General features: G+C 46.1%; 1 protein-coding gene across 5 annotated transcripts in view; it reads left to right on the top strand.

Moving 5' to 3' along the window:
* MYO7B (myosin VIIB) overlaps window positions 1–25,202 on the top strand; it is a 117,868-nt gene that overhangs the window by 42,894 nt on the left and 49,772 nt on the right. For 4 of the 5 annotated variants that reach the window (XM_053667385.1, XM_053667388.1, XM_053667386.1 and 1 more), the window contains 13 exons: window positions 39–181; window positions 849–962; window positions 2,521–2,674; window positions 4,246–4,322; window positions 5,349–5,468; window positions 5,766–5,908; window positions 8,315–8,525; window positions 9,244–9,379; window positions 13,245–13,405; window positions 16,316–16,453; window positions 18,248–18,400; window positions 19,081–19,179; window positions 20,920–21,014. In XM_053667385.1, the coding sequence (XP_053523360.1) occupies window positions 39–181; window positions 849–962; window positions 2,521–2,674; window positions 4,246–4,322; window positions 5,349–5,468; window positions 5,766–5,908; window positions 8,315–8,525; window positions 9,244–9,379; window positions 13,245–13,405; window positions 16,316–16,453; window positions 18,248–18,400; window positions 19,081–19,179; window positions 20,920–21,014 (1,744 nt within the window). The remainder of the gene's footprint in view (window positions 1–38; window positions 182–848; window positions 963–2,520; window positions 2,675–4,245; window positions 4,323–5,348; window positions 5,469–5,765; window positions 5,909–8,314; window positions 8,526–9,243; window positions 9,380–13,244; window positions 13,406–16,315; window positions 16,454–18,247; window positions 18,401–19,080; window positions 19,180–20,919; window positions 21,015–25,202) is intronic. The other variant, XM_053667387.1, reaches the window with a different exon arrangement.

Raw genomic sequence — 25,202 nt, 5'->3', positions numbered from 1 at the left:
CTCTGCTCCCATTATGGGTATCACCCTCTGTCCCTCAGCCTTTGGAAATGCCAAGACAATCAGAAATGACAACTCAAGCCGCTTCGGGAAATACATCAACATCTACTTCAACCCCAATGGGGTAATTGAAAGTGCATGCATCGAGCAATTTCTCCTGGAAAAGTCCCGGGTCTGCCATCAGGTAAGGCCCCTACCTGCTGCTTTATTCCTTGGGGCAATCTCTATCTGCTCCAGGATGAGGAGTCAGGGGACTGGGGAGATTTCCCAGGGGAGGTCCCCATCCATCACTCTCACCCCACCTTCCCTCTTCCCCAGGGACCTCCTCAGGCCCCCTCCAATAGATCTTAGCTTGCTGCCACTGACCCCTTGTCTAACCCTGATGAGCCAAGGATCCCTAGAATTGGATAATAATGGTCTTTGCCCAGCACTCAAAGAAAAGAAGTGATAGGAATTTCTGTTCTGAATTTTTCATCCATATAATTTCCTTCATTTTTTGGTGCCTGCTACTCCTCACCTTTACTGGAATTAAGTCTGAGGCTGGGCCAGCCCTCAGCTGAGGGTCTGTATCCTGACATCACTACCTTGCTTATGACTTTAGGGAGGGTGGCTTCAGGGCTTCTGGGAAGTGCCTAAGAGAGATGGGTTCCCTGGGCAGGGTGAGTAGCCTTAGCACAGGGCTGCTGACCGGCCTCAGCCTTGGGGTCCAGCTGTCTCTCAGGTCAATGGCAGAGCCATATCTGTCTGAGAGAGATTGGAACAGAGGCCAGGACAGGACTGAGGGCAACAGTCTGAGGCTCTGCAGCTGCAGGGAATTACTTTTAAGCTCTATAGATGGCCTTCCTTGACAGGCCCCAGAAGAGCGGAACTATCACATCTTCTACTCCATGCTCATGGGGATGAGCACAGAAGAGAAGGAGCTGCTGCACCTGGGGATGCCCTCAGACTACCGCTACCTGACCTTGGTGAGGCCCTCCACACCCTGCCTCTCCCCTCGAAGCCCCATCCCTCTCTCCACCCTGCCTCCCCCTACCCTGTAGCCCGTCTCTTTTACCACTCCCTGCCCCTCCACTACCTCCACCCCACCTCCACCTTTCAAGTGCTAAAGGAGAATGAGGAAGGAGGGCTGGTGTGCTGGTATCTGTTCAACCTTTGCTTTATCCCTGAAAAGCCCAAACTTTAATAGGATCCCCTTTTCGTTTCCCACCCACACTTCCATGGTTGGTTCCCACTTTATAACTGGCAAAGACCTACCCTTGTCTGAAGGATCCTTATTCCTGTGAAATGATGGTGCTTCCCCACACAAAGCTCACCTTTTTGGAACCAATGAGTAAAAGGCTTGTCACCCGATTTACTCATTGGTGATCATGGGTAGTCATTCCATGCCTCTTCCCTGTTTTCACTACAATCATCATCCTGTGGGTGCCTCTAGAACTTGAACTCCAGGAGAGCAGAGTCCTTGCTTGCACTTGCTCTGGAATGCATCCCTACTTTCTTAGCTCCCCACTCCACTCCCATCTGGGACAGTTGCAGCACAAGGGGCCCTCTGCTCATGTTTGCTGACAGGGGAAGATGAGTTCTACCTCTTGAATATCTTCTATGCAGCCCTCTCTCTTGTTTTCAGCCTCTGGGATCTTGTCTGGACCATGGCAGGACCCTGTGTCCCTCCTCTGATCTAATTTGTCACTAACCCTGCAGGCTCCATACCTACTCTACCATTCATCCTCCAGTGACAATTCTCCCATGGCCCTGTAGAATGGTTTTCAAGCCCCTTGCCATCCTTGAACCTCTCCCCCCTCGCCACTAACCCAACCTTCTTTGTAGTCTTGGACTCCTGCCTCCCACCTTCCCACTCAGCACCAGCTGTTCTCTGCCTAGACCTCCCTCTCCTCTGTACCTCTTTAAAGCTCAGCATTTAGCTTTAAAGGACCAAATGGGCCAGCTCAAGAGCCTCCTCCTGGAAGCCTTACCCCACTTGCCAGTGGATTGGCCTCACCTGCTTTGGTCTTGGCACCTATAATAGTCTATGAGACAGTCATCTGCTTCCTGCCTGACCCTTCTCCATGCACAGCACCCAGTGCAGGGCCAGGTCTCTTTATTTCTGAATTTCCAGCAGTACCACAGAGCCTGGCACACAGTGAGCTTTGGAAAGTATATCTTAAATGAACCTGTGATATTCCCCCAGAGAGTAAGTGAAGCAGGTGTTATTATGGATGGGTGACAGATTAAGGGTCAGAGAAGCTGAATGACTTGATCTAGGCCACACAGCTACCAAGTGCCAATGTTAGCTGCAGAGCTCAGCATTCTATGTCTGTGCCTCTGGTTCTGCCCCCAGAGGTACTTTTGTATGTTTTCTGAGCTTAGACCTCCTTGTGGCCCCTCAGAGTCCACCCAGAGGATATGAAGTGTTACTTATCAGGGCCTTTGGCTAAGTCTGTGATGCTTCTTCGCCTGTTGGCACAACATAAAGGAGGTAGGGTGTGGAGTGATGCCTACAAAAAGCTGAAGGGCCTGATCCTGCAGGGGAACTGCACTTCCTGTGAGGGGCTTAATGATGCCAAGGACTATGCCCACGTGCGCTCAGCACTGAAGATCCTCATGTTCTCTGACTCTGAAAACTGGGACCTCAGCAAGCTTCTGGCAGCCATTCTTCACCTGGGGAACGTGGAATTTATAGGTAATACTCCTCCAAACAGCAGCCCCTGGGGGGAAAAAGTGGGGGAACCAGGAAAGGAAGAGAAAGGAATCTCTAAGGGTTTTCAGCTAGATAAAGAGTGCACTGAAGTCACGTGGTCTAATGTTGTCCTGGAAAAATGTACTGAAAGTTTTAGCTATAATTTTGGTAGCCTTGTGGGGTTAGGGAAAAGATGTTAAAGATTAGGGCACTCCAAAGGTGAAGAGTTGATCCATCACCTCCGACTTTAAGCTTGGACCCCAAAGTGCTACCCTCTCAGGGTAAGGGTAAAGCATAGTAAACAGACCCATGTATAAACCTACAAACCAGTTTGTAAGCACTCACGTGGTCTGGGGATTAGAGTTTCTTGGACTGTTAGCTCCCTGAGCACCTGACCTAAAGGACAAAGTGAGAAGACTAGCATACATTGCACTGGAGTTCTAAAGGAAAAGACAAAGTGAATGGGGCATACATTGTATTTGAAGAGATAATGGATCACTCTGGCACTCATGAAACACACCAATTCAGAGAGCAGTGGATAAAGAATGAATTTGAAATAAATTGTTCTGGAGCAATTGGGTGTCCACGTGGAAAACATGAATTCAGACCACTGTTTCACACCACGTAAGGAAACCTACTCCAAGTGAGCTGTAGCAGGTGACCATATAATCAATCTATCAACCAAACTGGGCACTTCTGCTACTGAAAGGTGGGTGCTGACAACAGGGGCACCAGGACATGGAAGGAGATTCTAAATGTGTTGAGGAAATAAAGCCAGGTACAAAGAATGCATACCTTTATATAACACTTATACAAAGTTTAAAAACCGGGATTAATATATAGATAATAAAAAGATAAAGAAAATCCAAGGAAGTGGTTTCCATGAAAATTAGGAGAGTGGTTAGTTCTAGTGGAGAAAAACAAGGTCTTCACAGGAAAGAACTATGCTAAACTGTGGCTTTGTATTTAGACTTTAGGAGTGGTTATATGGTGATGACTTAATAATTATTCACTGTAACATGCCTTTGGGTTTTATGTACTTCTTTATCTATATACTTTATTGTACACTTTTTTTAAGTTAAAAAAAACATGCAGAAAAATCACTACATCCTCCCCCAATCCTGGCAGTCCTAAAGTGGAGGTTGTCTCAAGCAGGAGGATCTTGAATTAGGAAGGCTGTCAGGAGACTTGCCATAGGGCTGGGCTCCACTTACAATGGTGTTCTGTTAATATTCACTTATTTGACTGAATGCCCATGTTTCTATCAACAGCAGAGTGGTTTGAAGGGGGCTGATGACTCATCTTTTCCCTCAGTAGACCCCCACCCCCACCCAGTTCACCAGGTTCTCCTCCCTATGAACAAGCCTGAATTTCTTGAAACTTCCTTTTGACCCCAGACCCTGCTCTCAGGAGCAGAGTGGAAGGATAATCACCTGGGACACTGGTTCCTGAGAAGGGCCTGAGGGGGACAGGGCCTCAGGGACAGGGGCTACCCCAGGCCAGGTGCTTACTGAAGCTTCTGACCAGTCACTTCAGGATGCTTCACCATTAAATATTAACATTTCTCCCTGCAGCTGCAGTCTTTGAAAACCTGGATTCCTCTGATGTGATGGAGACACCTGCCTTTCCCAATGTGGTGAAGTTACTGGAGGTAGCCTGGCTGTTGTGTCTGCCAGCTTCTATTTTTGAGGGGACCCCAGGGGCCTGGGTTCACAGACCCCTGATTCTCATAACCCTTCCCAGCCCTCTTCCAGGCTCTCAGCTTAACCCCTGCACCCTTCTGCACATTGCTGGCCTTGCAGGTAGGAACCAATATGAGCTAACCATTAACAAAGTAGCAAAATGACATCTACCTCTCCACCCCACTCATCCCTCATCCCAGTGACCTTACTCTGGACCTTCCCTTTTTCCCTTCAAATGTCCCTGCCCACATCCTCATCCCTAGGGCTTCCTCATGAGCTGTGCTGTTCTGGAAAAGTGAGATATGCCCACACCATCAGCCTCTAGGATATTCTAGAGTGAAATGGAGCCTCCACTTGGAGGACGAACCACAGGCACAGGCAGGGAAATGTGTTTACACTGGGGACATTGTGACATCCGCCATATCATACCCCATTGACCATTCTGGTGAGAAATTAATAGAACCAGAAGAAAAAAAGAAAGAAAGGAAGGGGAGAAAAGGAAGTCACATTAAGCAGGTTTTGCTGCTCTTCATGTAGGGCAGGGCTCTTAGAAACTATGGGTATTTGCCAGCTTGGTCTCCCCTGCATGGTGAAAGTCTGGACTGTCCAGACTCACTATTGTTCTTTCAAGTTTGCAGGCTCCAGGCTGGAGGGGCATCCAGATGCCCACAGCCTGGCTCAAAACCCTCCCTGCCCATTGTTTTTCAGGGTCCACCTGGTGGTTATTGCCCTTTCCTGAGCCCAGAGGGGCTAGGGGGCCCACAGTCACCATGCAGATGGTTGGCAGAACTGGGACTTGACCAACTCTTTCTGTTCTGTTCCACCCAGGACACCAACTCTGGTTCCTATCTGGCTTGGCCGTAGTCACAGGCATCTCCCTCCCTCAGGTCTTGGACATAAGGTGTTTGGTCATGAGAGGGAATAAGACATAGCACAAGCAGGTCAGAGTCCTGGAGCCAGGTCCTGCTCTGTCAGCTGTCCACCTGCCTTTCCAGGTTACGCACCAGGCACTCCGGAACTGTCTGATCAAGCACTCCATCATCATCTGTGGGGAAGCTGTCACCAGGCCTCTGAACATCACCCAGGCTGCAGACAGGAGGGATGCCTTTGTCAAGGTGCAGAGCTGTGGGAGAAGGGGCAATTACCTATTGAACTCGGCTCCTTGCTCTGTTGGTGGAGGGTAACAGAACAGAAAGAGTTGGTCAAGTCCCAGTTCTGCTGACCATCTGCATGGTGACTGTGGGCCCTCTGGCCCTTCTGGGCTTGGCCTCTTGCCTTTAAACTAGAGATGATATCTTTCAGTGAGTACGTGAGATCCAGTGTGAGTGCACCCTTTCTAAGTGAACTTGGAAAAAGGAGCAGCCTTCTTCCTGTGCTTTAAAGCCCATTGGTTATATCCCATGTTTCCTCAGGCCATCTATGGACACCTCTTCCTGTGGATTGTCAAGAAGATCAATGCTGTAATTTTCACTCTGCCTGCCCAGGACCCTAAAAATGTACAAAGGACCATCGGCCTCCTAGACATATTTGGCTTTGAAAATTTCCAGAACAATAGGTATGAAGATCTTAGTTTACCTGCTTTCAGAAAATGGAAGATAGGCTTAACTTTTAACTGACCAAGATAGAAGATAGCCATTCTTTCCCTGCTGAACTCTCACTTCCAATCATAGGTGCCCGTGTGAGTCTACTGGAAAGGGCCATGTTTTTCTGCAAAGAGATAGTCTGTGCATATCCTCTGGTACCCGCATGTCCAGAGAAGGCCCTATAGCTAAAAGCATCCTGAGAGCTAGGTGATGACCCCAGCATTTGTCACCCCTCTTGAGCCATCTTCTCTCCTCATGAATGAGTGAATAATATTAGGGTGAAAATAAAATCAAAACACTGATTTGACTGCATCTTTAGGTGGTATATCAAACTAGGTATTAGAAAGAAAGTGGAGGATTTGTGGGCCATTCATGATTTTTTAGTTTGGTGGGGTTAAGGCAAGGCAAGATGACTATAACCCCTGAATGGATACTGAAGAGCTGATCAGGAGACAGGTCAGAAAAGATGCTTAGTGGTGACTGCAATGAAGCCTCGGGGACAGAAACAGGGGTGAGGAAAGGAGCCAGGCCATGGAGACAAATAAAGATAGTTGATGCTCTGTACATTATCAAGGGGAGGAGATCAAGTGAGAAAAATGAGGACTGGGACAAGCAAGCAGGAAGCATCCTATATGCAATCTAGCTTAGTCAAATGAGCCTGGCTCATTAAAGGACATGGAAGGACAAAGCTCAGGGCTAGTTCCAAGAAGTAAAGGCCTCTGGGCACTGTCAGAGGAGCCAAGATGCTGGCCTGAACTTCACATGCCTCTGCCAAGGCCCTGTCTCCATGTGAAGTCTGAGAGGGCCCTTCGGTGAGCCAAGAATGTTGAGACACAAGCCATTCCCAATGCAAGCATACTGGGATGGCAGGCTCCCTGGACCAGCTGCTCAAGCCAGGCAGGTAACATGGGACAGGGCTCAAAATTAGACCCAATATGATGATAGCTCTTAGGCACAGTAATCTAAAAAGCAATACAGATCATTTGTTTCTGTCCCCTAGAGGGACAACTGAGTAGATCAAGCATACCTTTGGAAATTTTGGAGGACCATGAGTAGTTGGTTGTGGAGGATCTGGCCATTTATGCAAGAGCTACTCCCTGAAGGAGCCACAGGCTGGGCTTGTATCAGGCTGCAGTCTGGGGCCTGGTGAAAGGTGAGTGCTGCATCACCCAGCACTCAGTGAGTCAGGCCTTCTGCAAGTGTCCACTGGGCCCTCTCCAAGCAATGTACTGGGAGTAGAGAATATGGCCCACCTGTGTCCTCACCTGTTGGTTTAACAGATGTTGAATGAGCAGTCTAGGTATGATAAGGTTCTGCATAAATCAACAACCCATCCTGAGGCAAAAATGCCTAAGTGAGACCCAGGGGATGCGCTGATAGAGCTGGACCATGAGGTAGGAGAGAAATGGCAACCAATTAGGGAAGGCTCAGAGATAGGGAAGAACTAGGTGTCTCCACAGCACTTTGCAAAGTCCAGAGTGGTGTGGGGCCACTTCCCTGAACAGAGGCAGGCTTTCTACTATATCAGTCTCTGTCTGGGTCCTAAAAACAACCTGAAGCCTGGGGGTGAGGGAGGCAGTAAGCTCAGATCTGCATGTTAGGAAGCTTCCTCTAATGGCAAGTTGAAAAGAACTAAGAGGCAAGGCTGCAACCTTAGAAGGATCAGACTAAGAAGGCCAGTATCATGCTCCATGTGAGCAATGAAAGTAGTCTGTACCTCATAGCAGTAGGAGGAGTGAAAAGTAAAGAGGTCAGGATGCTGTGTTGGAGAGAGCATGGACCAGACTTTGGAATCTGAATGGGAATGGGGAGGAGGTAGAGGGAGGTGTCAATCTTGACTCCTTGGTTTTTGACTTGTGTCAGGGGTGATCTCCCGAGGTGGGGAATCATAAGGAAAAGCAGGTAGGAGGATTAGGGCAGGGGTAAGGTTGATGCAGAGGAGCCCAGAAGTAAATACTGAGTCTCCAGCAGCTCTTCTCACACCAAGGCCACTTGCCCACACGGCTGGAGCTGCTACGGACTACTTGGTTTTCCAAGGATTATTTTTTCATGTTGAGATAGGCAGGCCTGGCAGAAATCTAGGGAATTAGTAAGGTGCTGAAGGCAGGGGATTGATGGTATGCCGTCATCAATAAGAACCTTCTCCTTTCTTGTAGTCTGTTTGCCATAGGTTGGAAGTGAGGTGATGGGGGTAGAGGCAGAGAAAAGAGGGGGGGTGCATGTCCATGTACTCACAGGGGTCCATGGGAATGGGAATGTATATCCATGAACATACACGTTACCTTGTGCAAATGGCTGGTGACACAGTTGTTTATACCAGCCACAGCAGGGGCAGAGCTGACCCTGCTCCACCTCTGGTAATAGCATTGCCTCCACAGCTTTGAGCAGCTCTGCATCAACTTTGCCAATGAGCACCTGCAGCAGTTCTTTGTGCAGCATGTATTCACATTGGAACAGGAGGAGTACCACTCTGAGAATATCGCCTGGGACTTCATCCACTACACCAACAACTGGCCCACCCTGGACCTGATGGCCTTCAAGCCTATGAATATCATTTCCCTCCTGGACGAGGAAAGCCACTTTCCACAGGTGCATCCCTAGACCTACCATCACTCTGGTTGAGACACCCCAGATGTCTCTTCTTGGAGGTTGGGAAACTCCCCTGGGGTAACCCATTTGTTCTGGGTTTGCTGAAACCTCTGATAGAAATTAGAAAACCAGCCCCAGCATGTCTCCCAACCAGACCTCCTCACCTTAGGGTATCCTCCTCACCCACCTCAGGGTATCCCCACCCCCATCCTGAAAAAAAGCTTCCTAATTCCACCATTTCCAATCCCCAGAAGAATTATATCTCAGTCACTGATTACTTAGATTCAAGAACACACCCTAAATGAGGACTTCCTAAGTGTCTATGTTCCAAGAGCAAGAAAAATTTTATTCTCTCGCCCTTAGGGAAATTGGCCTGTCCTTGGAGAGATGGACTCTCAAATGCAGGCAGTAAGACCTCTGAATTCAGAGAAGGGGAAACCAGGACTGGGGTGCCTGACAATGGTAGGGAAGGGTGGAGCCAGAGAGTTGGCAGTGGAGGTTGGCAGACCTGGTATTTGCTCTGGTTCTGCTCTCACTCATTGTGACAAGTCATGGACCCCTGGGCATCGGCTTCCTGTCTGGATAAAAGCCATCGGTCATCCTGAGCTCATTTATTTTGGGTGCATGAGGGAGTCCCTGAGTCCTGAAGGTGTGCCTGCTGACCTCCCTATGATTGGGCTCTGGGACCTGAGCCCACAGGTTATTTGTGTCTTTCCAGGGGACAGATAACACCATGCTGCAAAAACTGAACAGTGTCCATGCCAAAAACAAGGTCTTCTTACAGCCCAAGAACATCCACGATTCCAGATTTGGCATTGCCCACTTTGCTGGTGAGGTGTACTACCAGGTAGAAGGTAGGCGTAGCTCCTCACTATACCCCCTTCCTCCCAACTTGGATCAGGTTCCAAAATGGCCACAGTAAGGAGGCTGGGATGGTTAGGTCATCTTGCAGAGCTAACAATGGGAAAGAGGGAATCGAATAGATCAGGAATGTTTGTTTTGTTTGTAATAATTCAATTGAGATAATTCACATACCATGCAATTCACCCACTTTAAGTATACATGTCAATGGTTTTTAGTATATTCAGCAAGTTATATAACTGTTGCCACAATTTAAAGCATTTTCTTCACCCCCAAAAGAGACCTCCCATTAGCATTTATTCCTCATTTCCCCCTAACCCTTCCCACCCTCTGACAACCAGTCTATTCTCTCTCTATGGATTTGCCTATTCTGTACATTTCAGATAAATGGAGACGCACAGTGCATGGTCTTTTGACTGGCTTCTTTTATTTAGCACCATGTATTCAAAGTTTATTTAGGTTGTACCATATGTCAGGACTTCATTTCTTTATATTGAAACATAATATTCTACTGTGTAAGTATATTTTGTTTATTCCTTCATCAGTTGATGGATATTTGAATTGCTTCTACTTTATGAATACTGTGAATAATGTGTGTCTTTTCACTTCTTTGGAGTATATACCTATGAGAGGAATTACTGGCTCGTATGGTTTAACCTTTTGAGGAACCACCAAACTGTTTTCTATAATGGCTATACCATTTTACATTCCCACCACCAATGTATAAAGGTTCCAATTTCTCCAGATCCTCACCAACACGTTGTCTGCCTTTTTTATTATAACCATCCTAGTGAGTTTAAGGTAGTGTATCAATATGGTTTTGATTTGTGTTTCTCTGATGCCCATCAATGTTGAGTATCTTTTCATGTGCTTATTGGCTATCTGTATATCATCTTTGAAGAAATGTCTATTCATATCTTTAGCCCATATTTTAACTGAGTTGTCTTCTTATTGTTGAGTTATAAGACTTTTTAATGGATTCTGAATATAAGTACCTTAACAGATATATAATTTGTAAATATTTTTCTATGTGTTATCTTGATAGTGTTTTTGAAGCACAGAGGGTTGATTTTAAAAAGTCCAACTTGCTTATTTTTTGCTTTTTCTCATGCTTTTGGTGTCATGACTTAGAAATCATTGTCCGACCCAAGATTTACCCCTATATTTTCTTCTAAGAGTTTTCTAGTTTTAGCTTTTACATTTAGGTGTTTGATCCATTTTTAGCTCATTTTTGTATATGTTGAAATACAGTTGGGCACGATTTTGACTTAAGAAACAAGGGCCTGGCGTGCTTAGAAGAGTGAGAAAGTGGCCATTATGCAACTGTAGTCAAAAAAACAGGCCAGCAATAGTGTCACTCTGTGACTCATATGGTCTGTGTAAATGGAGACTCACAGTTACACTGCTCAGTTGGAGACGTAGGCAGCACACTCTCACTCTCATCACACCCAGCTCTGTGAGGGCTTTGCTCACCTCCAGAGCTCCTGCTGCAGTACCCTTACTCTCCTGGGCTCCCATCCTGTCTTCCATCTTTAACTCAGTTTCTGCAGGCATCACACCAGGCTGTGCAGGTATATGCAGTGCACCCCAGTAAAAAGTGGGGTGACTTAAAAGTGGGAAAAGAAAGTTGGGGTCATGCTCATGCAGAAGTCAATCCTCCCAGTCTCAGGAGTATGGCCCTTCAGATGATGCCAGGCCCTCATCTGGCTTGGCTTGGAGAAGCAATCTCTTCAGCTACTTCTCAGTGGGATTCTGTGCCCAACTTCAGAGTGAGTCCATTCTTGCCATGATGAGAGTGGAGGGGTGATTTCTTCTCTCCTGCTATGCTAGTTGCCTTGGGCTGCCATAGCAAAGTTCCACAGATGGGTACAAAAGTTTATGTCTTCACAATCTGGAGGCTGGACATCCAACACTAAGGTACAGGAGGGTAGGCTCCTTCTGAGTCCTTTTTCCTTGTAGATAGAATCTACTTGTAGCATCTATTTGTATCTGTATGTGCCTGTGTCTAATCTCCTGTTCTCGTAGGATACCAGTCTTATGGATTAGGATGCACTGTTTATCTTAATCACCTCTTTAATGGCTGTATCTCCAAATACAGTCATATTCTGAGGTACTGAAGGTTGGAACTTCAGCATATGAGTTTTGGGGAGGCAAAACTCAGCTCATAACATTGCTCCTCCCCAACATCTGGAGGCTCAGTCTTTAGGCCCCTGCCCCTAGCAGGACCTTCCAGGATCTTCAGAATAGGGCTGGTGGAGGGGCTTTGGAGCTACTAGGCTCTCCTTAGTTACACATGTGCTTGCTTCCTGAACATGTCAAAATACATACATGCTCCCTCACCTACATGTTCACACATACACACATGTCCACACATGTGCACCATACTTCTTGAAAACACACATTCATTTCCAAGACCTGTGCAGTTTAAATTCACAATGAAGAAGGAAATAACTTCCAAGAAGCTCATAATCATTAAGTCACCTGGATATGCTTGGAACCAGTAAGCCAAGCACTGTTTAATTTCTTTCCTTCTTCCATTTTGAGCTTCCAGAAAAAGCACAGTAGCTAGCACCCTCTCACTAGTTTCACAAGGGATTTGGAAGCAGTTGCTCTTGTACAGACTGGCCAGCTTGGGGAGGCTAGACATACAGACTTTCTTAGAATTGCCTCTGGCCTCGGGGGTGATGGCAGAAGTGGTCATGCCTTCCTCCCCAGACTGTAAGCTCCCTGGACAAGACCAGACAGCCAGATTTTCAAGAATTGGTGGAGGCAGTTATGGGAGGAGGGAGGTTTTCTTCACTTCTTTCTTTTCCTTTTCTTTTTTTAGCTCCTTTATGTAAATAAGCGGTGATCTGAGTCACACTTGCCCAAGGTCACCCAGAAATTTTGTGGGTCAGAGCCCTGATACAAGCCCTGAGGCCTCTCACTATGGTAAATCTAAACTACAGGGTGTGTGGACCTCACTGTGGCCAGTGGTCGGTACCTGGAGTATTGGCATTTAGGTGATGGCTGTGACTGGGGAGAGGTAAAAGGAATTGGACTCTCTGCTGTCTGTGGTACCCACAGGCCTATGCCCAGGGAGTGCTGTTGCTGGTGGAAGAGGTGTCAAGTCCTTGGACCAGTCCTGAACTGAGCGAAGGGCCAAGAGAAAGTATGTCCAGGGGGAAGCAAGAGGAGGGCCTCACTTCACCTGTGGGCCAGGAGAGCCACCTGGAACAAATGATGCTTGATCTGGTCTTGAAAATGACTAGGCATAGGCCTGAGTGGTTTGAGAGGAAATAGCATTCCCAGAACAGCTTGTGGAGGCCAGAGGCACAGGAGAATGGAGAACTTCTGGGGGTGACTGGGCTCCAGGGGAGTACAGGGCCCTGGCACCCACAGAAGATGAGAAAGGAAGGCATGAGGAAGATGTACAATGGTGGCAGAGGAGCAGAGAAAAGGGTCAAGTTGAGATGACATGGCAACGTGTGGTTTTAGGTATACTGGAGAATGTATGGGACATAGAGAAACTGAGTAAGCAGGGAAGGGATAGGAGGCCATCAGATGAGTTCAGACAGAAGGAATGGTAGCATTAGCTAAGGGGCTATGGTGGGGATGGTGAGTTTGGGGATTGATGAGTTTATTGGTTTGTTTGATCTGACTTTGTGCTGGGTGCACACAGTGGGTGCCATGCCTACAGAGGTGCCATGCCATGTCTCTATTGGCTATAGGTGGAGGGAGAGATGGAGAGGGTGTGTTCAAAGGGGGCTCCTAGAGCCTCCTGATATGACCAGTGTCTCCACCCAGAGCCTCTCCTTTCCCCATAGGTCACAGTAAAAACTGAGTTTGCCTGGCAGGGGGTCTCTTCTCTCTTAACAGGCTTCTTGGAGAAGAATCGAGATGTGCTGAGCGCAGATATCCTCACCCTGGTCCACTCCTCCCAAAACAAGTTCCTGAGGGAAATCTTCAAGCTGGAATCAGCAGCAATCAAGCTGGGCCACGGAACCATCCGGGGGAAGACAAGGAGCCAGTTCTTCAAGGTGGGTCCTATGCTTGTCTCTTTCAGTGCTACTCTATCCTTAGGACCTCTAAGGTTACACGTGTCTGTGTAGAGAGAACCTATTGCCTGGGGTCTAGGTTTCTCAGTCTAGATGCAGAAGTGAGTGAAAACTTGGGTATGGGTGAGGGGACAGGTACATACAAATGTGCCTGCTTCTGAGTGTGTGGCAATCGTGCCAGAGTACATCTGCTTTTGTTAATAGTGTTTTGTGTCTAGATTGGTTTCTCTGTGTGTGTGTATTCTGACTGCTCTATGTGTGCATGGTTTTGTGTGGTGTCTGTGGTATATGTATGTGTGTGTGTTTGTGGTATGTGTGGTGCCTGGTGTATGTGGTGTGACTGTGGGTAATGATGTATGTGTGTGGTATGTGTGTGTTTGTGGAATATGGGCATGTGTATGGTATGTGTGTATATTTTGAGTGGTATGTGGTATATCATATGGCCTATGTGTGTGTGCATGTGGTATGTGTATGGTATCTGTGGTGTGTCTGACTGATAAGTGAGTGTTGTGTTTTATGTGATATATGTGGTATGTGTGGTGTGTGATGTTTCTGCATATTAAATGTGTTTTATGGTGTGTGTGGTATATGTATGTGATATATGTGTGTTTTGTGGGTTGTATGTGTGGTGTATGTGTATGGTGCAGGTGTGTGTGCATGTTGTAAGCATATGGTATCTGTGGTATGGCTGTGGTTTGTGTGGTATGTGTGTATTATTAAAATATGTGTTTTGTGGTGTCTGTCTACCCACTGACCCCACCCTACAACACCCCCTCTCATGCCTTAACCCCTTAATTGTGACTGTCTCAGAAAAGCCATGTAAAGCCTTGGCTGGTGTAGCTCAGTGGATTGAGCACGGGCCTGCGAACCAGACAATCGCGGTTCGATTCCCAGTCAGGGCACATACTGGGGTTGCAGGCCAGTTCCCTGCAGGCCAGTTCCCAGCAGGGGACGCATGAAAGGCAACCACACATTGATGTTTCTCTCCCTCTCTCCTTCCCTTCCCCTCTAAAAGATAAATAAATAAAATCTTTAAAAAAAAAAAAGAAAAGCCATGTAAAGCTTCCGATGAGGAGCCTCACCCCCACCCTCAGGAGGCTGAGCAAACTGAATGGCCGAGGAATTGAAAAAGCAGACAAAGGGTCCCCTTCTCTCCATGCCAAGAATCCAGCACTCACCACACTGAAGTGCCCTTGGCATTTTATCACTCTCCCTCCACCTCTGCAGGATCTCCTCAAGCCTCCAAGCCCATGGCCTTGTGTAGTGCAGGCCCAGGGAGGCACTCAGAAGCCTTGAAGCTATGTAGGAATTACCCAGGTCTGGAACCAGGTCGAATCATGCTAGACTCTCTCTCCATAGCTGAGGCCAGAGCACAGTCTCATCCTGGCCCTGCAGATCTCCAGAACATGACATGGAAGTTTCAGGGAACAGAATGGTAGTGGAGAAAAAAATACACATTGTTTTGCATACCAGGACAAGAAAAAAAGCTGCCCATTGTTATTAAAAAGCCCAGTGATTCTATCCTCTGGTCAGAGATGTTAAGGTGTAAAGACTTGTGTCTCCAAACTGATTCATTCTGGCAGCACACAACCTTGCTCAGGTACATTTGACCATGGAAAGGTTTGATCAAGGAACATTGCTCAAGATTAGCATCAGACAAAATACACACTGCTCATGGTGAGGGGCTTGAGCTTTTCTCCCTCCTCTTGCCTTCATAAGTTAACACATTTGTTTTAGAATGATATAAATTTACTATAATGTATACAATGCATTGTATAAAACATTTAAAAATATAAAATCTAGATAAAAACTGAAAATGTAGAAGGGAGAGATAAAAAGTGAGTGTTCCCAGTTCTAACATTCTTTTCTCACCCTGTTACATCATCTTGTGCATCTCACTTGGTTGATCCCAACTCTAAACAAGAGGCATTTGCCCCATCTTACTCCCTTCTGGGTCTTCAGTATCCAACTGGGGTCCTGAAAACAATAAGCATTTGGGAAACCTGCAATGGATAAATGAATGCAGCCCTCCTGAAACTGGAAAAGTCAGTGTTCGTTTTGCTTGTCACTACCAGAACCAATAAGTAGAGACAAGGATTGAATCTTTATGGGTGCTTTGTTCAGATTCTGATGTCTGAGAAGGCAGCGGGGTTAGGTACACTAAAATCCATCTTAACATCTTTTCTCAAGCTGACCTTTTCAAAAAAACATTTTTATAATTTTATTCATTTATTTTTAGAGAGGGGAAGGGAGGGAGGAGAGAGGGAGAGAAACATCAATGTGTGGTTGCCTCTTGGGGATGCCACCCACTGGGGATGTGGCCCGCAATGCATGCATTTACCCTAGACTGGGAATCAAACCAGTGACCCTTTGGCTCACAGGCCAGCACTCAATCCACTGAGCCACACCAGCCAGGGCATCAAACTGACCTTTTTATAAGGAGAAGAAAAGAGTAGGTGAAGGGTTTAAAAATCAGGGAAAAGTTTAATCAGATAAAAGCTTCAGTGCAGTGATTTTCCTAGCATCCCTCCATCTGCTGACCAATAATTTTTTATAGTGTCCTGGTTGACAGATGTTCTTTCCCTAGAGCACAATGGCTCAAATACCATCTTGATTGCTGGCAGTCCTCCTGGGTAACAAAGGTTGAATTGCTTGCAGGCTTTCTAGAGTTAAAGTAGGTCCAGTCATACATTACAGATCCCAGAAGAACAGCTTTCTACATGAATTAATCACTAAACCTATTAACTATAACTAAAGTTAAACTTTTTAACTTAAATTCCCCCATCACTCCTACCTGTGGGACCTTGGCAGAAGCCCTCACTGTGCTATAGGTCAGCTGTGCCCCAGGTGGTACTCCCCAAAACCTCACTTGGACTCTGCTTCTGCCCACAGTCTACAGATGCTGGCAGGCAGCCTGCCACCTTGGCAAGCCAGTTTAAGCAGTCCCTGGACCAGCTGATGAAAATCCTGACCAACTGTCAACCCTACTTCATCCGCTGCATCAAACCCAATGAATACAAGAAGCCGCTGGTAATGAGGGGAGGCTGGACACACAGGGAGGGAGGGGGCAGCTATCGTATGAGTCTGATGGCACCTAGGGCCCTGTTATTCCCTTCACCGGGGCCTGGAAAACATTAGGACTGTTCTCTGTCCCCATTTTATAAGTGGGACACTGAGGTGACCATTCCAGGCCATTCTCAGGTCAGTGACCTGCAGTGCTTAGATCACTCAGACCTCAGTCATCTTCAGCCCTGTAATTTGCCTGCTTGTGCACCTGGCCAGGTGCTACCCTTTTCAGAGCCAGTTATCTCTTCTGTAAAGTTAGACCAGCATCTGCCTGCAAGGGGCAGTGAGGACTGTACTTGATGTTTCTGGTACATCTGCATATGTAAACCACACTCAGTAAGGACCACAACAAGTACTATGATTTTAGAGGCTGATGACCACTCCGGTTGCCCTTGGGGAGTGACTTTATCTACTTCTGTGTGGTGTAGGGTAAGAGCCTGCCACTTGTCCAGGAGCCCTTGACCATGGACTTGGGAATCCCACCCAGTGGCTGCAAATACAGGACTCCCAAAATAGGGAGATGTCATCCAAAAAGATCTTGTAAAGGAAAAAACTATCTTATTAAATCTTATAAGGGAAATCTTATCTTATCTTATAAGGGAAATTTTACAATATAAGGTAAAAACCTTGTAAGGGAAAAATATATTAAGTAAAGTAACTTTTTTTAAAAAAGAAAGTTATATGAAAGTGAGGCTGTCCCAGGTATTCCAGCATGTATCTTCCTGATAGGCACAGTACTCAGTTGTTAGGTAAGAATGGTACTCCCAGAGGCCTTCTGCCCACACCCTCACTCCCTACCTCAGCCATGGAACTGCTGGACAGGGCCTGAGGCTACCGCTTAGGGCCTCACAGATGGTAGCTGTTGTATGGATGCCCAGCTGAGGGGCCAGGCAGACTCGGGTTTGAAACCTACTTCAGCCACTTAGGAGTGTGTCCCTGAGCCTTGGGTACCTCACATTTAAATTGGAACTAAGTATTCCAACATGTAGAGCTGTTGTAAAGATTAAATGAGAAATACGAAATACATGGGGACTAACTAATTGTCCCAGACTAATTGCTGTGTGGTCCTGGATCCCATGAGCAGTTGTCTCTGCTCATGGGACCCTCAGAGTTTCCAGGTAGGTACTTGCCTGCTGGTGGGCTTGCCAGATTTGAAGGTATCCCTCTAGTGCCTAGAGATTTCTGGCGGCTGGAAGGCTGAGGAGGGTCTCTAGTAGACCAAGCCACGCAAAGTCTCAGGGTGTCTCCTGAAAACCAAAACCCCTGTGCAAAGCATCAGGTGCACATTCCTCTCCTCACCACAGCTATCTCCCAGGCAGGGAGAGACTGAGCTGACCAGAGTATTTTCTAGTTCTGAGTAGGAAAAGTATTTCTTTCTACTGCCCGAATGTGAAAGGCCTGATATTTCTGGGAGCGCCTGTTTCAGGAGGTGGTGGTTTCTTTGGGATCACTGTTTTGAAACACTTAAAAGCATTTTAAATTGGGTCTATGCAGATCACTTTTATATTTGCAGTACTTTGCATATTCCGCGGAGGAAAGTATTCAGTGGTGCTGTGGATGTCACAGTTTCTGTTACCAACTTTTATCTCCTTAGAAACACTTTAAAGACTTTTCAGCAAGTTTGACCACGTATTTCTTCTCAAAAGGGAATTCTAATTAAACTGAGCCCTTGTCTAATTCTCCTGTTCCTGGGGTGGTCGCAGGGGTGGGCAGGACGGCTTGCTCAGCCCTGTCGCTCAGCCCTGCCCCTGCTCGCAGCTCTTCGACCGCGAGCTGTGCCTGCGGCAGCTGCGCTACTCTGGCATGTTGGAGACCGTGCGCATCCGCCAGGCGGGCTTCCCTCTGCGCTACACCTTCCAGCAGTTCTCCCAGAGGTTCCGAGTCCTGCTGCCCAGTGCCTTGTGCCAACAGGTGCGTACTCTGCGGCTAAACCGTTTTGGTCCGCTGGAGGTGCCGTGCACCTCGGGACTTTGCCGCCCATAAGTCCCCAATTCCAATAGGTCCCGGCAGCTGCTTTCCTGATGCCCAGGGCCCCTCCACTCCAAGCTTTCAAATGATCCTGCTTTTCCTGCCCTCCTCACCTCCTACCTTCCCCATCTGTCACCCCCACCCCCACCCACAACCCCGCAGTGCCCTAGAAGTGAGGAAGGGTTAGTTCACGCTGGGCTCTAGAAGGTGTTGGTGGCTGATATGGTCCTTCTATGAGTGTCTGCAGTTTAAAGCAAGCACTCTTTTATGTAGCATAACCTCTGGGAGATGATGTGGCTGAGTATGGTGAAGTCCTCCTTACTTTTCCTCAAACACTCAGATATCCTCAAGTTTGGGATGTCCAAGTGTCCTGCAGCCACATAGAGGCCCCAAGCCCTGAAATGTGTGGTTGCCTTATGATCGCAGAGCCTGAGTGCTCCCCTGGGCCCCACCCATGATCCCAAGGTACTTTGTGCCTGTGCCCTTGGCCCAGCATCCCCTGACCGTGAAGCCTGTAGAAGGAAGACTAAGATCTCTAGAAAGTCCTTGAGAAGGGATCTTAGCCTCGTACCTTGGGGTCCCTGTTCTAGTTCCACCCAACCAATCCTGTTTCTGCTTGGCAGCTTCAGGATAAGTTTCGACAGATGACACTGTGCATTGCTGAAATGTGGTTGGGAGCAGACACAGACTGGAAAGTGGGAAAAACCAAAATTTTCCTGAAGGTGAGGCCTTGAACTTGGAGGTCTCAGCCTCCTGAAGCATGTGGGGGCTGGTCTGGACCCACCAGGAGGTACTGGTTCTCTCACCTTGCTCTGCATGTGGCCCCCACCCTGAGTTACCCTGTTGCTATAGAAAGCAGTGGTGAGGATAAGAGAAGTGAGGTGGGGTGGGGGGAGTGTAGCAACATGGGGAGAGCCCAGGTCATCCAGAAGAAATTAAGAAGGCTTCTCAGAGGGGACATCCATGGCAAGACCTGAGCATAAGGAAGAGCTGCCTTCAAGCTACTGGGCAGAGTAAGAAGGCCTGAGGGCAGGCTCACACTGCCTTCAGAACAGGCCTTCACCATACATGAGTCACTATCAATGAGCTTTGTCTGGCCTGGGGAAGCTCTGCCTCTAGAGAGCCCCAAAGAGCTGCTCTTCAGTGTGTTGACACCCCCCCCCCATGAGAGTTTGTCCTTAGGCAGTCATAGGTAGGCAGCACCACCACCCACATACCTCCTCTCAACTTACTGAGATGCCTAAGGTCACACAGATGCAGCCTCATGGCTCTACTAGCCTTCAAACCCTCTAGGATTGCCAGTTGGGTCAAAGAGCCACTGGGGAGAAAACCTCTCAGTCCCCTATCCTTGTAATCCCTGGATGGGTGGGCAAATTGAGGAGGAGGAGAGGAAGTGAAGAGGAGGAGAAGCTCAGAATAGGAGGATGTTCTGCAGCCATCCAAGAATCCCTCTCATCCCTACCACCCTTTCCTGCATCCTATTGCCTCCCTTTCACCCATAGAGCCCTCCCTCATCCATCCCCAGAGGCAACTTCTGACCCCACCCCCTAGCCAGTCCATTCACTAGTAAGGCCTGTGTCTAAGCTTCAGACTTAGACATGAAGAAAGAAGCAGAGTAGCTTCTTATTCCATGGAGAAGGTGAAGCTGGCAGAAGGAAGCCTTCTTCTCAGGAGGGTGCGACACAGTATTATAGAGGGATATATAGTGTGGGTGGATGGTCAAAGAGGAGAGTGACTACCTCTTCCTTCTCCTTCTTCCCTGGTTACTCCTTGAGGACAGTCAAGGTCTAGTTCATCTCCGTGTCCCCAGTCCTCACCCAGGCACATCAAGAGGTTCAATGCTTGTTTAATGCAAAGCTGATGAAGGAAGGAAGGGCGGGCCTCCAAGTCCTGCCCTCTCCTCACGAGTTGCCAAAGGCTGTGCTGCTCTCTGTTCTACAAAGACAGTCCATGGGCTGTCTTCCAGGGGTAAGGATGGCAAGCCTCGGGCACAGGAATCAGGGAAGCACTACAGTGAGCCAGGGAAAGTCACAGCCCAGGGATGAATCTCACACTATGAATTCTATTCAAAGGCTGAAGGGAACATTTTCCTACTGAAACACACATAAATCTGTAATACATTTGAATGCACATTTCATGTGAATTTGGGGAACTAAAACAACTTCATAGAAATTTTTGCTCCCATCTTGGGTTTTCCAGAACAGAAATGAAATTTGCCAGATTGAATTAATGAGAAGAGCTAAAATGGGAAGTTCTTGGATTGGGGCTAGAGGTTTATAGTTGTAACTCTCATTTCTGAGCCATATTAGACTGAACTTGAAGGCCCCTTTTCCTGCTTGGCCTCTCAGGAGCACATGTGGGAAAAGTCTGAGAAGTCTAACTTCTAGAGACAGCGCTCTGGCCTCAGGTGGAGGTGTGGGGTGAAGGGTAGCAGCCATATGATGAGCTCTCTCCTGTTTCAGGATAACCAGAGTACTCTGCTGGAGGTACAGAGGAGCCAGGCCCTGGAAAAAGCAGCAATTAGCATCCAAAGAGTCCTGCGGGGCTACAGATACAGGTGCTAGCCCTGCTCCTACCCCCTCTCAGCCCACATACCTATCCATCATGTGCCCTGGGAGGGTGCCCACATACAGGTATTAGCCCCCAAACCAGGAACACGTGTCCCCACTGGTCCCTCCCTGGGGGTAAATGAGGCGCGAGATCTCTCATGACCTCCTGACCAGGAACACTGCAGCCTCTGTTGGTCAGAGAATTTCTAATATGTTATTTGAATGTTTGTTGCAGGGAGGGGAGTGGGAATCCACTACATAAGCAAGAGTCAAAAGGAGTGTCAGCTCTGGTCTCTATATTTTGATGTTATCCTTTAATTGTCTTAGAGAATGTGTGGGTTTGGGTTTATGAGACAGTCGACTTTTGGAGGGAAGAAAAAAACTGTCTTTGACTCAGTTACCTGGTGAGCAAGAAGGTAACATTTGAATTTCAGTTTGGGTTCAGCACATCAGCAATATTACCACCTTTCTTACCCTCACCATGTCCAGAGGGTTCTACAGGTCCATAGACCTGTTTCCTGTACTATTCTGTCTGCTTATCACTAACCATAAGAAGGACTGGAAACTCAGACATGAGAAGGTGGAGAAAGCAGCTGACCCATGAGAAAAGAGGCTGTAGGCACATTTGGGTTAGGTCATAAGGCTGGGATGTGTGGCTTGGAAGGTCAGACCATGGTAACACTGATCTCAGCAGCAGCCGGCATCAGGCCCAGCAGTTGCCAACCAATGGTCACTGGTGCTAATTCAATGCCAACAGGAATTCCTAATTTGAGGTGTGATTTAAAAAAAAAACAACTGTATTCAGTGCAAAGAGCTTGACTGTGATACAACACAGTTCAACAGTGTTACAGCTCAATTATGAAACAGCGTGGCTGTGGAACAGCATGGCTCTGAGGCAGCTTTAGGGTGAGCCCCTCTCTGGGTAGACACCTTTGCTCTGCTCTGTTCCAGTAAAAATGCAATCTTCAGTTTTGGTACAAAGAGGAAGTGCATTCTCCCAACCAGAGGAGAACTGGCTTATATAGAGAGAAGACCCCACCCTGTAACTCCTGACTGGTCTCTCCACATGCAAATGAGGACTCCAAATCCTCCTAGATTTGTTGAAAAAGCACTGTCCTGATTGGTCAGTAGGTAGCCACTCTAATTGGTTAGTGAAGAAGCTAATGAGGAAATAGCTGTGCAGCTCTTACTGGGCCAGGAATGTTAGTTGAAGTACAATTCCAAGAACTACTTTATGATGGCTGGCTTAACCAGCAGGAATACAGTGCAGGCAGGCAGCTCAGTGTAGGCTTCTCCCTGAAGTGTGGCTTACATGAGAGGCTCCTGTTTAGCAATGACTGTTAGATTCTGTTTATAAATTTGAGCCCAGTTGGCCACCAGGAGCCATTCTCAATAGGTAGTTTCATTCTTGGGGTCAATGACGTGATGCATGGGTTGCCTCCCCAGAATAGTCAGAGACAGTCAGGGGTAGCCACCCTCACTGCTGATTCATTCTTTTACTTTAATAATTTTTAAATATTCATTTACACTTGATGCACAATATTATATTAGTATCATGTATACAACTCACTGCTTATAACTTACAAAGTGATCATCCAAATAAACCTAGTATCCATCTGACACCATACATAATTATTATAATATTATTGACAATATTCCTTATGCTGTGCTTTACATCCCCATGACTTTTCTGTAACTATCATCCCTTATCCCTGCTCCCATCTGGCAATTGTCAAAATGTTCTTTGTATCTATGAGCCTATGTTCTGCTTGTTCATTTATTTTGTTTTTAGATTTCACAAATAATTGAAATCACATGGCATTTGTCTTCCCCTGTCTGACTTAATTTACTCAGCACAATATTCTCTGGGTCCATCCATGTTGTTACAGATGGCAGGATTTCATTCTTTTTTTATGACTGAGTCATATTCCATTGTATAAATGCACTATTTCTTCTTTATCCATTGATCTATTGATGGACATTTAGGTTGCTTCCACTGCTTGGCTATTGTAAATAATGCTGCAACAAATATCTGAATGTATATGTCTTTTTGATTTAGTGTTTTGGGTTTCTTCAGATAAATACTCAGAAGTAAAATTGCTGGGCCCTTCTTTGTCCCTTGTTTGTCTCTTGCTATAGCATTTAATTTCAAGTCTATTTTGTCTGGGGTGACTATTGTACACCAGCTTTTTGTTGGCTTGTTTCCATGCTCATGAAATATCTTTTTCCATCCTTTTATTTTTATTCTGTGTGCATTCTCCAATCTGAAGTGGGCCTTTGTAGACAGTATATTTAATAGACTTGTTTTGTTAAATGGACAATTTAATCCACTTGCATTTAAAACAGTTGTTGATAAATATGTATTTATGCCATTTTAGTTTTCCTAGTTTTGATGGGTTTTTTTTCTTCTTCTTAACAAAGATCCTTTAACATTTTATGTAATACTTACTTGGTGCTGATGAACTCCTTAATCTCTTTTGGAGGTTTGGACAGCTTTATAAGAATCCTTTGAATTTAAATGATAGCCTTGCTAGGTAGAGTAATCTTGGTTGTAGTTCCTATTTTATCATCACGTTGAATATTTCTTGCTAATCCTTTCTAGCCTACAAAGTTTCTGTTGAGGAATCATCTGACAGTCTTATGGGAGTTCCCTTGTAGGTAACTAACTGCTTTTCTCTTGTTGCTTTTAAGATTCTTTCTGTCTTTAACTTTTGGCGTTTTAATTATGAAGTGTTTTTGTGTGAGTCTCTTTTGGTTCATCTTTTTGGGGACTCTCTGTGCTTCCTGGACTTGTGTGTTTATTTCTTTCATCAGATTAGGGAAGTTTCCATCATTATTTTTTAGAATAGGTTTTCACTTTCTTACTCTCTCTTCTCCTTCCAGCACCCCCATGATGTGAATATTGGTAGGCTTGAATTTGCCCTAAAGGCTCCTTATACTATGCTCTTTTTAATTTTTTTTCTTTTTGCTGTTCTGATTGGGTGTTCTCTACTTCCTTATCTCCCAAACTGCTTATTTGATTCTCTACTTCATCTATTCTACCACTGATTCTCTGAAATGCATTTCTTAATTTAGTTATTGTATTTTTCACTTTTGACTGGTTCATTTTTTATGTTTTCTACAATATCTTCATTTTTATGTTTTCTATCTTTTTACTGAAATTCTTATTAAGTTCATCTACTCTACCCTTAAGTTCACTATCCTTTTTTTTTATTTGAAAAAAGGTTTTTCCTTTTTATTATTTTTTAAATTTTATTTAGTTATTTTTCAAGTACAGTTTTTTGTCTATTTCTCCCATCCCAGCCCCTCCTGCCCCGTCTTCCCCCCTCCCTCCCATTTCCTCACCCCTAGTCCTCATCCCTTTGTCTTTCATATTTGTTCCTCAAAATCCTTCCCCTTTTTCCCACTTAAATTCCCTTCCCTCTCCCCTCTGGTCACTGTCCCCTTGTTCTCTATTTCAGTGTCTTTGTTTATTTTGTTTGCTTGTTTGTTTTGTTGTTCAGCTTCCTGTTAAAGGTGAGATCATATGGTATTTGTCTTTCAATGCCTGGCCTATTTCACTCAGCATAATGCTTCCCAGTTCCATCCAGGTTGTTCCAAAGGGTAGTAGCTCCTTCTTTCTCTCTGCTGCATAGAATTCCATTGTGTATATGTACCACACAGTTTTTTGATCCATTCATTTACTGATGGGCACCTAGGTTGCTCCCAACTCTTGGCTATTGTAAATTGTGCTGCTGTGAACATTGTGGTGCATAGGTTCTTTGAAATTGATGTTTTAGGATTCTTGGGATATAATCCTAGCAGTGGAATTGCTGGGTCAAATGGTAGGTCGATTTTTATTTTTCTGAGAAAATTCCATACTGTTTTCCATAATGGTTGCACCACTCTGCAATCCCACCAACAGTGAACTAAGGACCTCTTTTCCCCACAACCTCTCCAACATTTGTTGTTTGTTGCTTTGTTTATGATAGCCATCCTGACTGGTGTAAAGTGGTATCTCATTGTGGTTTTAATTTGCATCTCTCTGACAGCTAACAATATTGAGCATCTCTTCATGTGTCTCTGGATATTCTGTATGTCCTCCTTGGAAAAGTGTCTGTTCAAGTCCTTTTCCCATTTTTTAATTGGGTTAGGTGTCTTCTTAGAGTGGAGTCGTGTAAGTTCTTTGTATATTTTGGAGATTAAACCTTTGTCTG

This window comes from Artibeus jamaicensis, unplaced genomic scaffold, assembly GCF_021234435.1.
Source record: "Artibeus jamaicensis isolate MK-2021 breed Jamaican fruit bat unplaced genomic scaffold, CSHL_Jam_final contig_469, whole genome shotgun sequence".
NCBI lineage: Eukaryota > Metazoa > Chordata > Mammalia > Chiroptera > Phyllostomidae > Artibeus > Artibeus jamaicensis.
The sequence above is the reverse complement of the archived record's forward strand: the minus strand, read 5'-3'. Positions and strand labels throughout refer to the sequence as shown.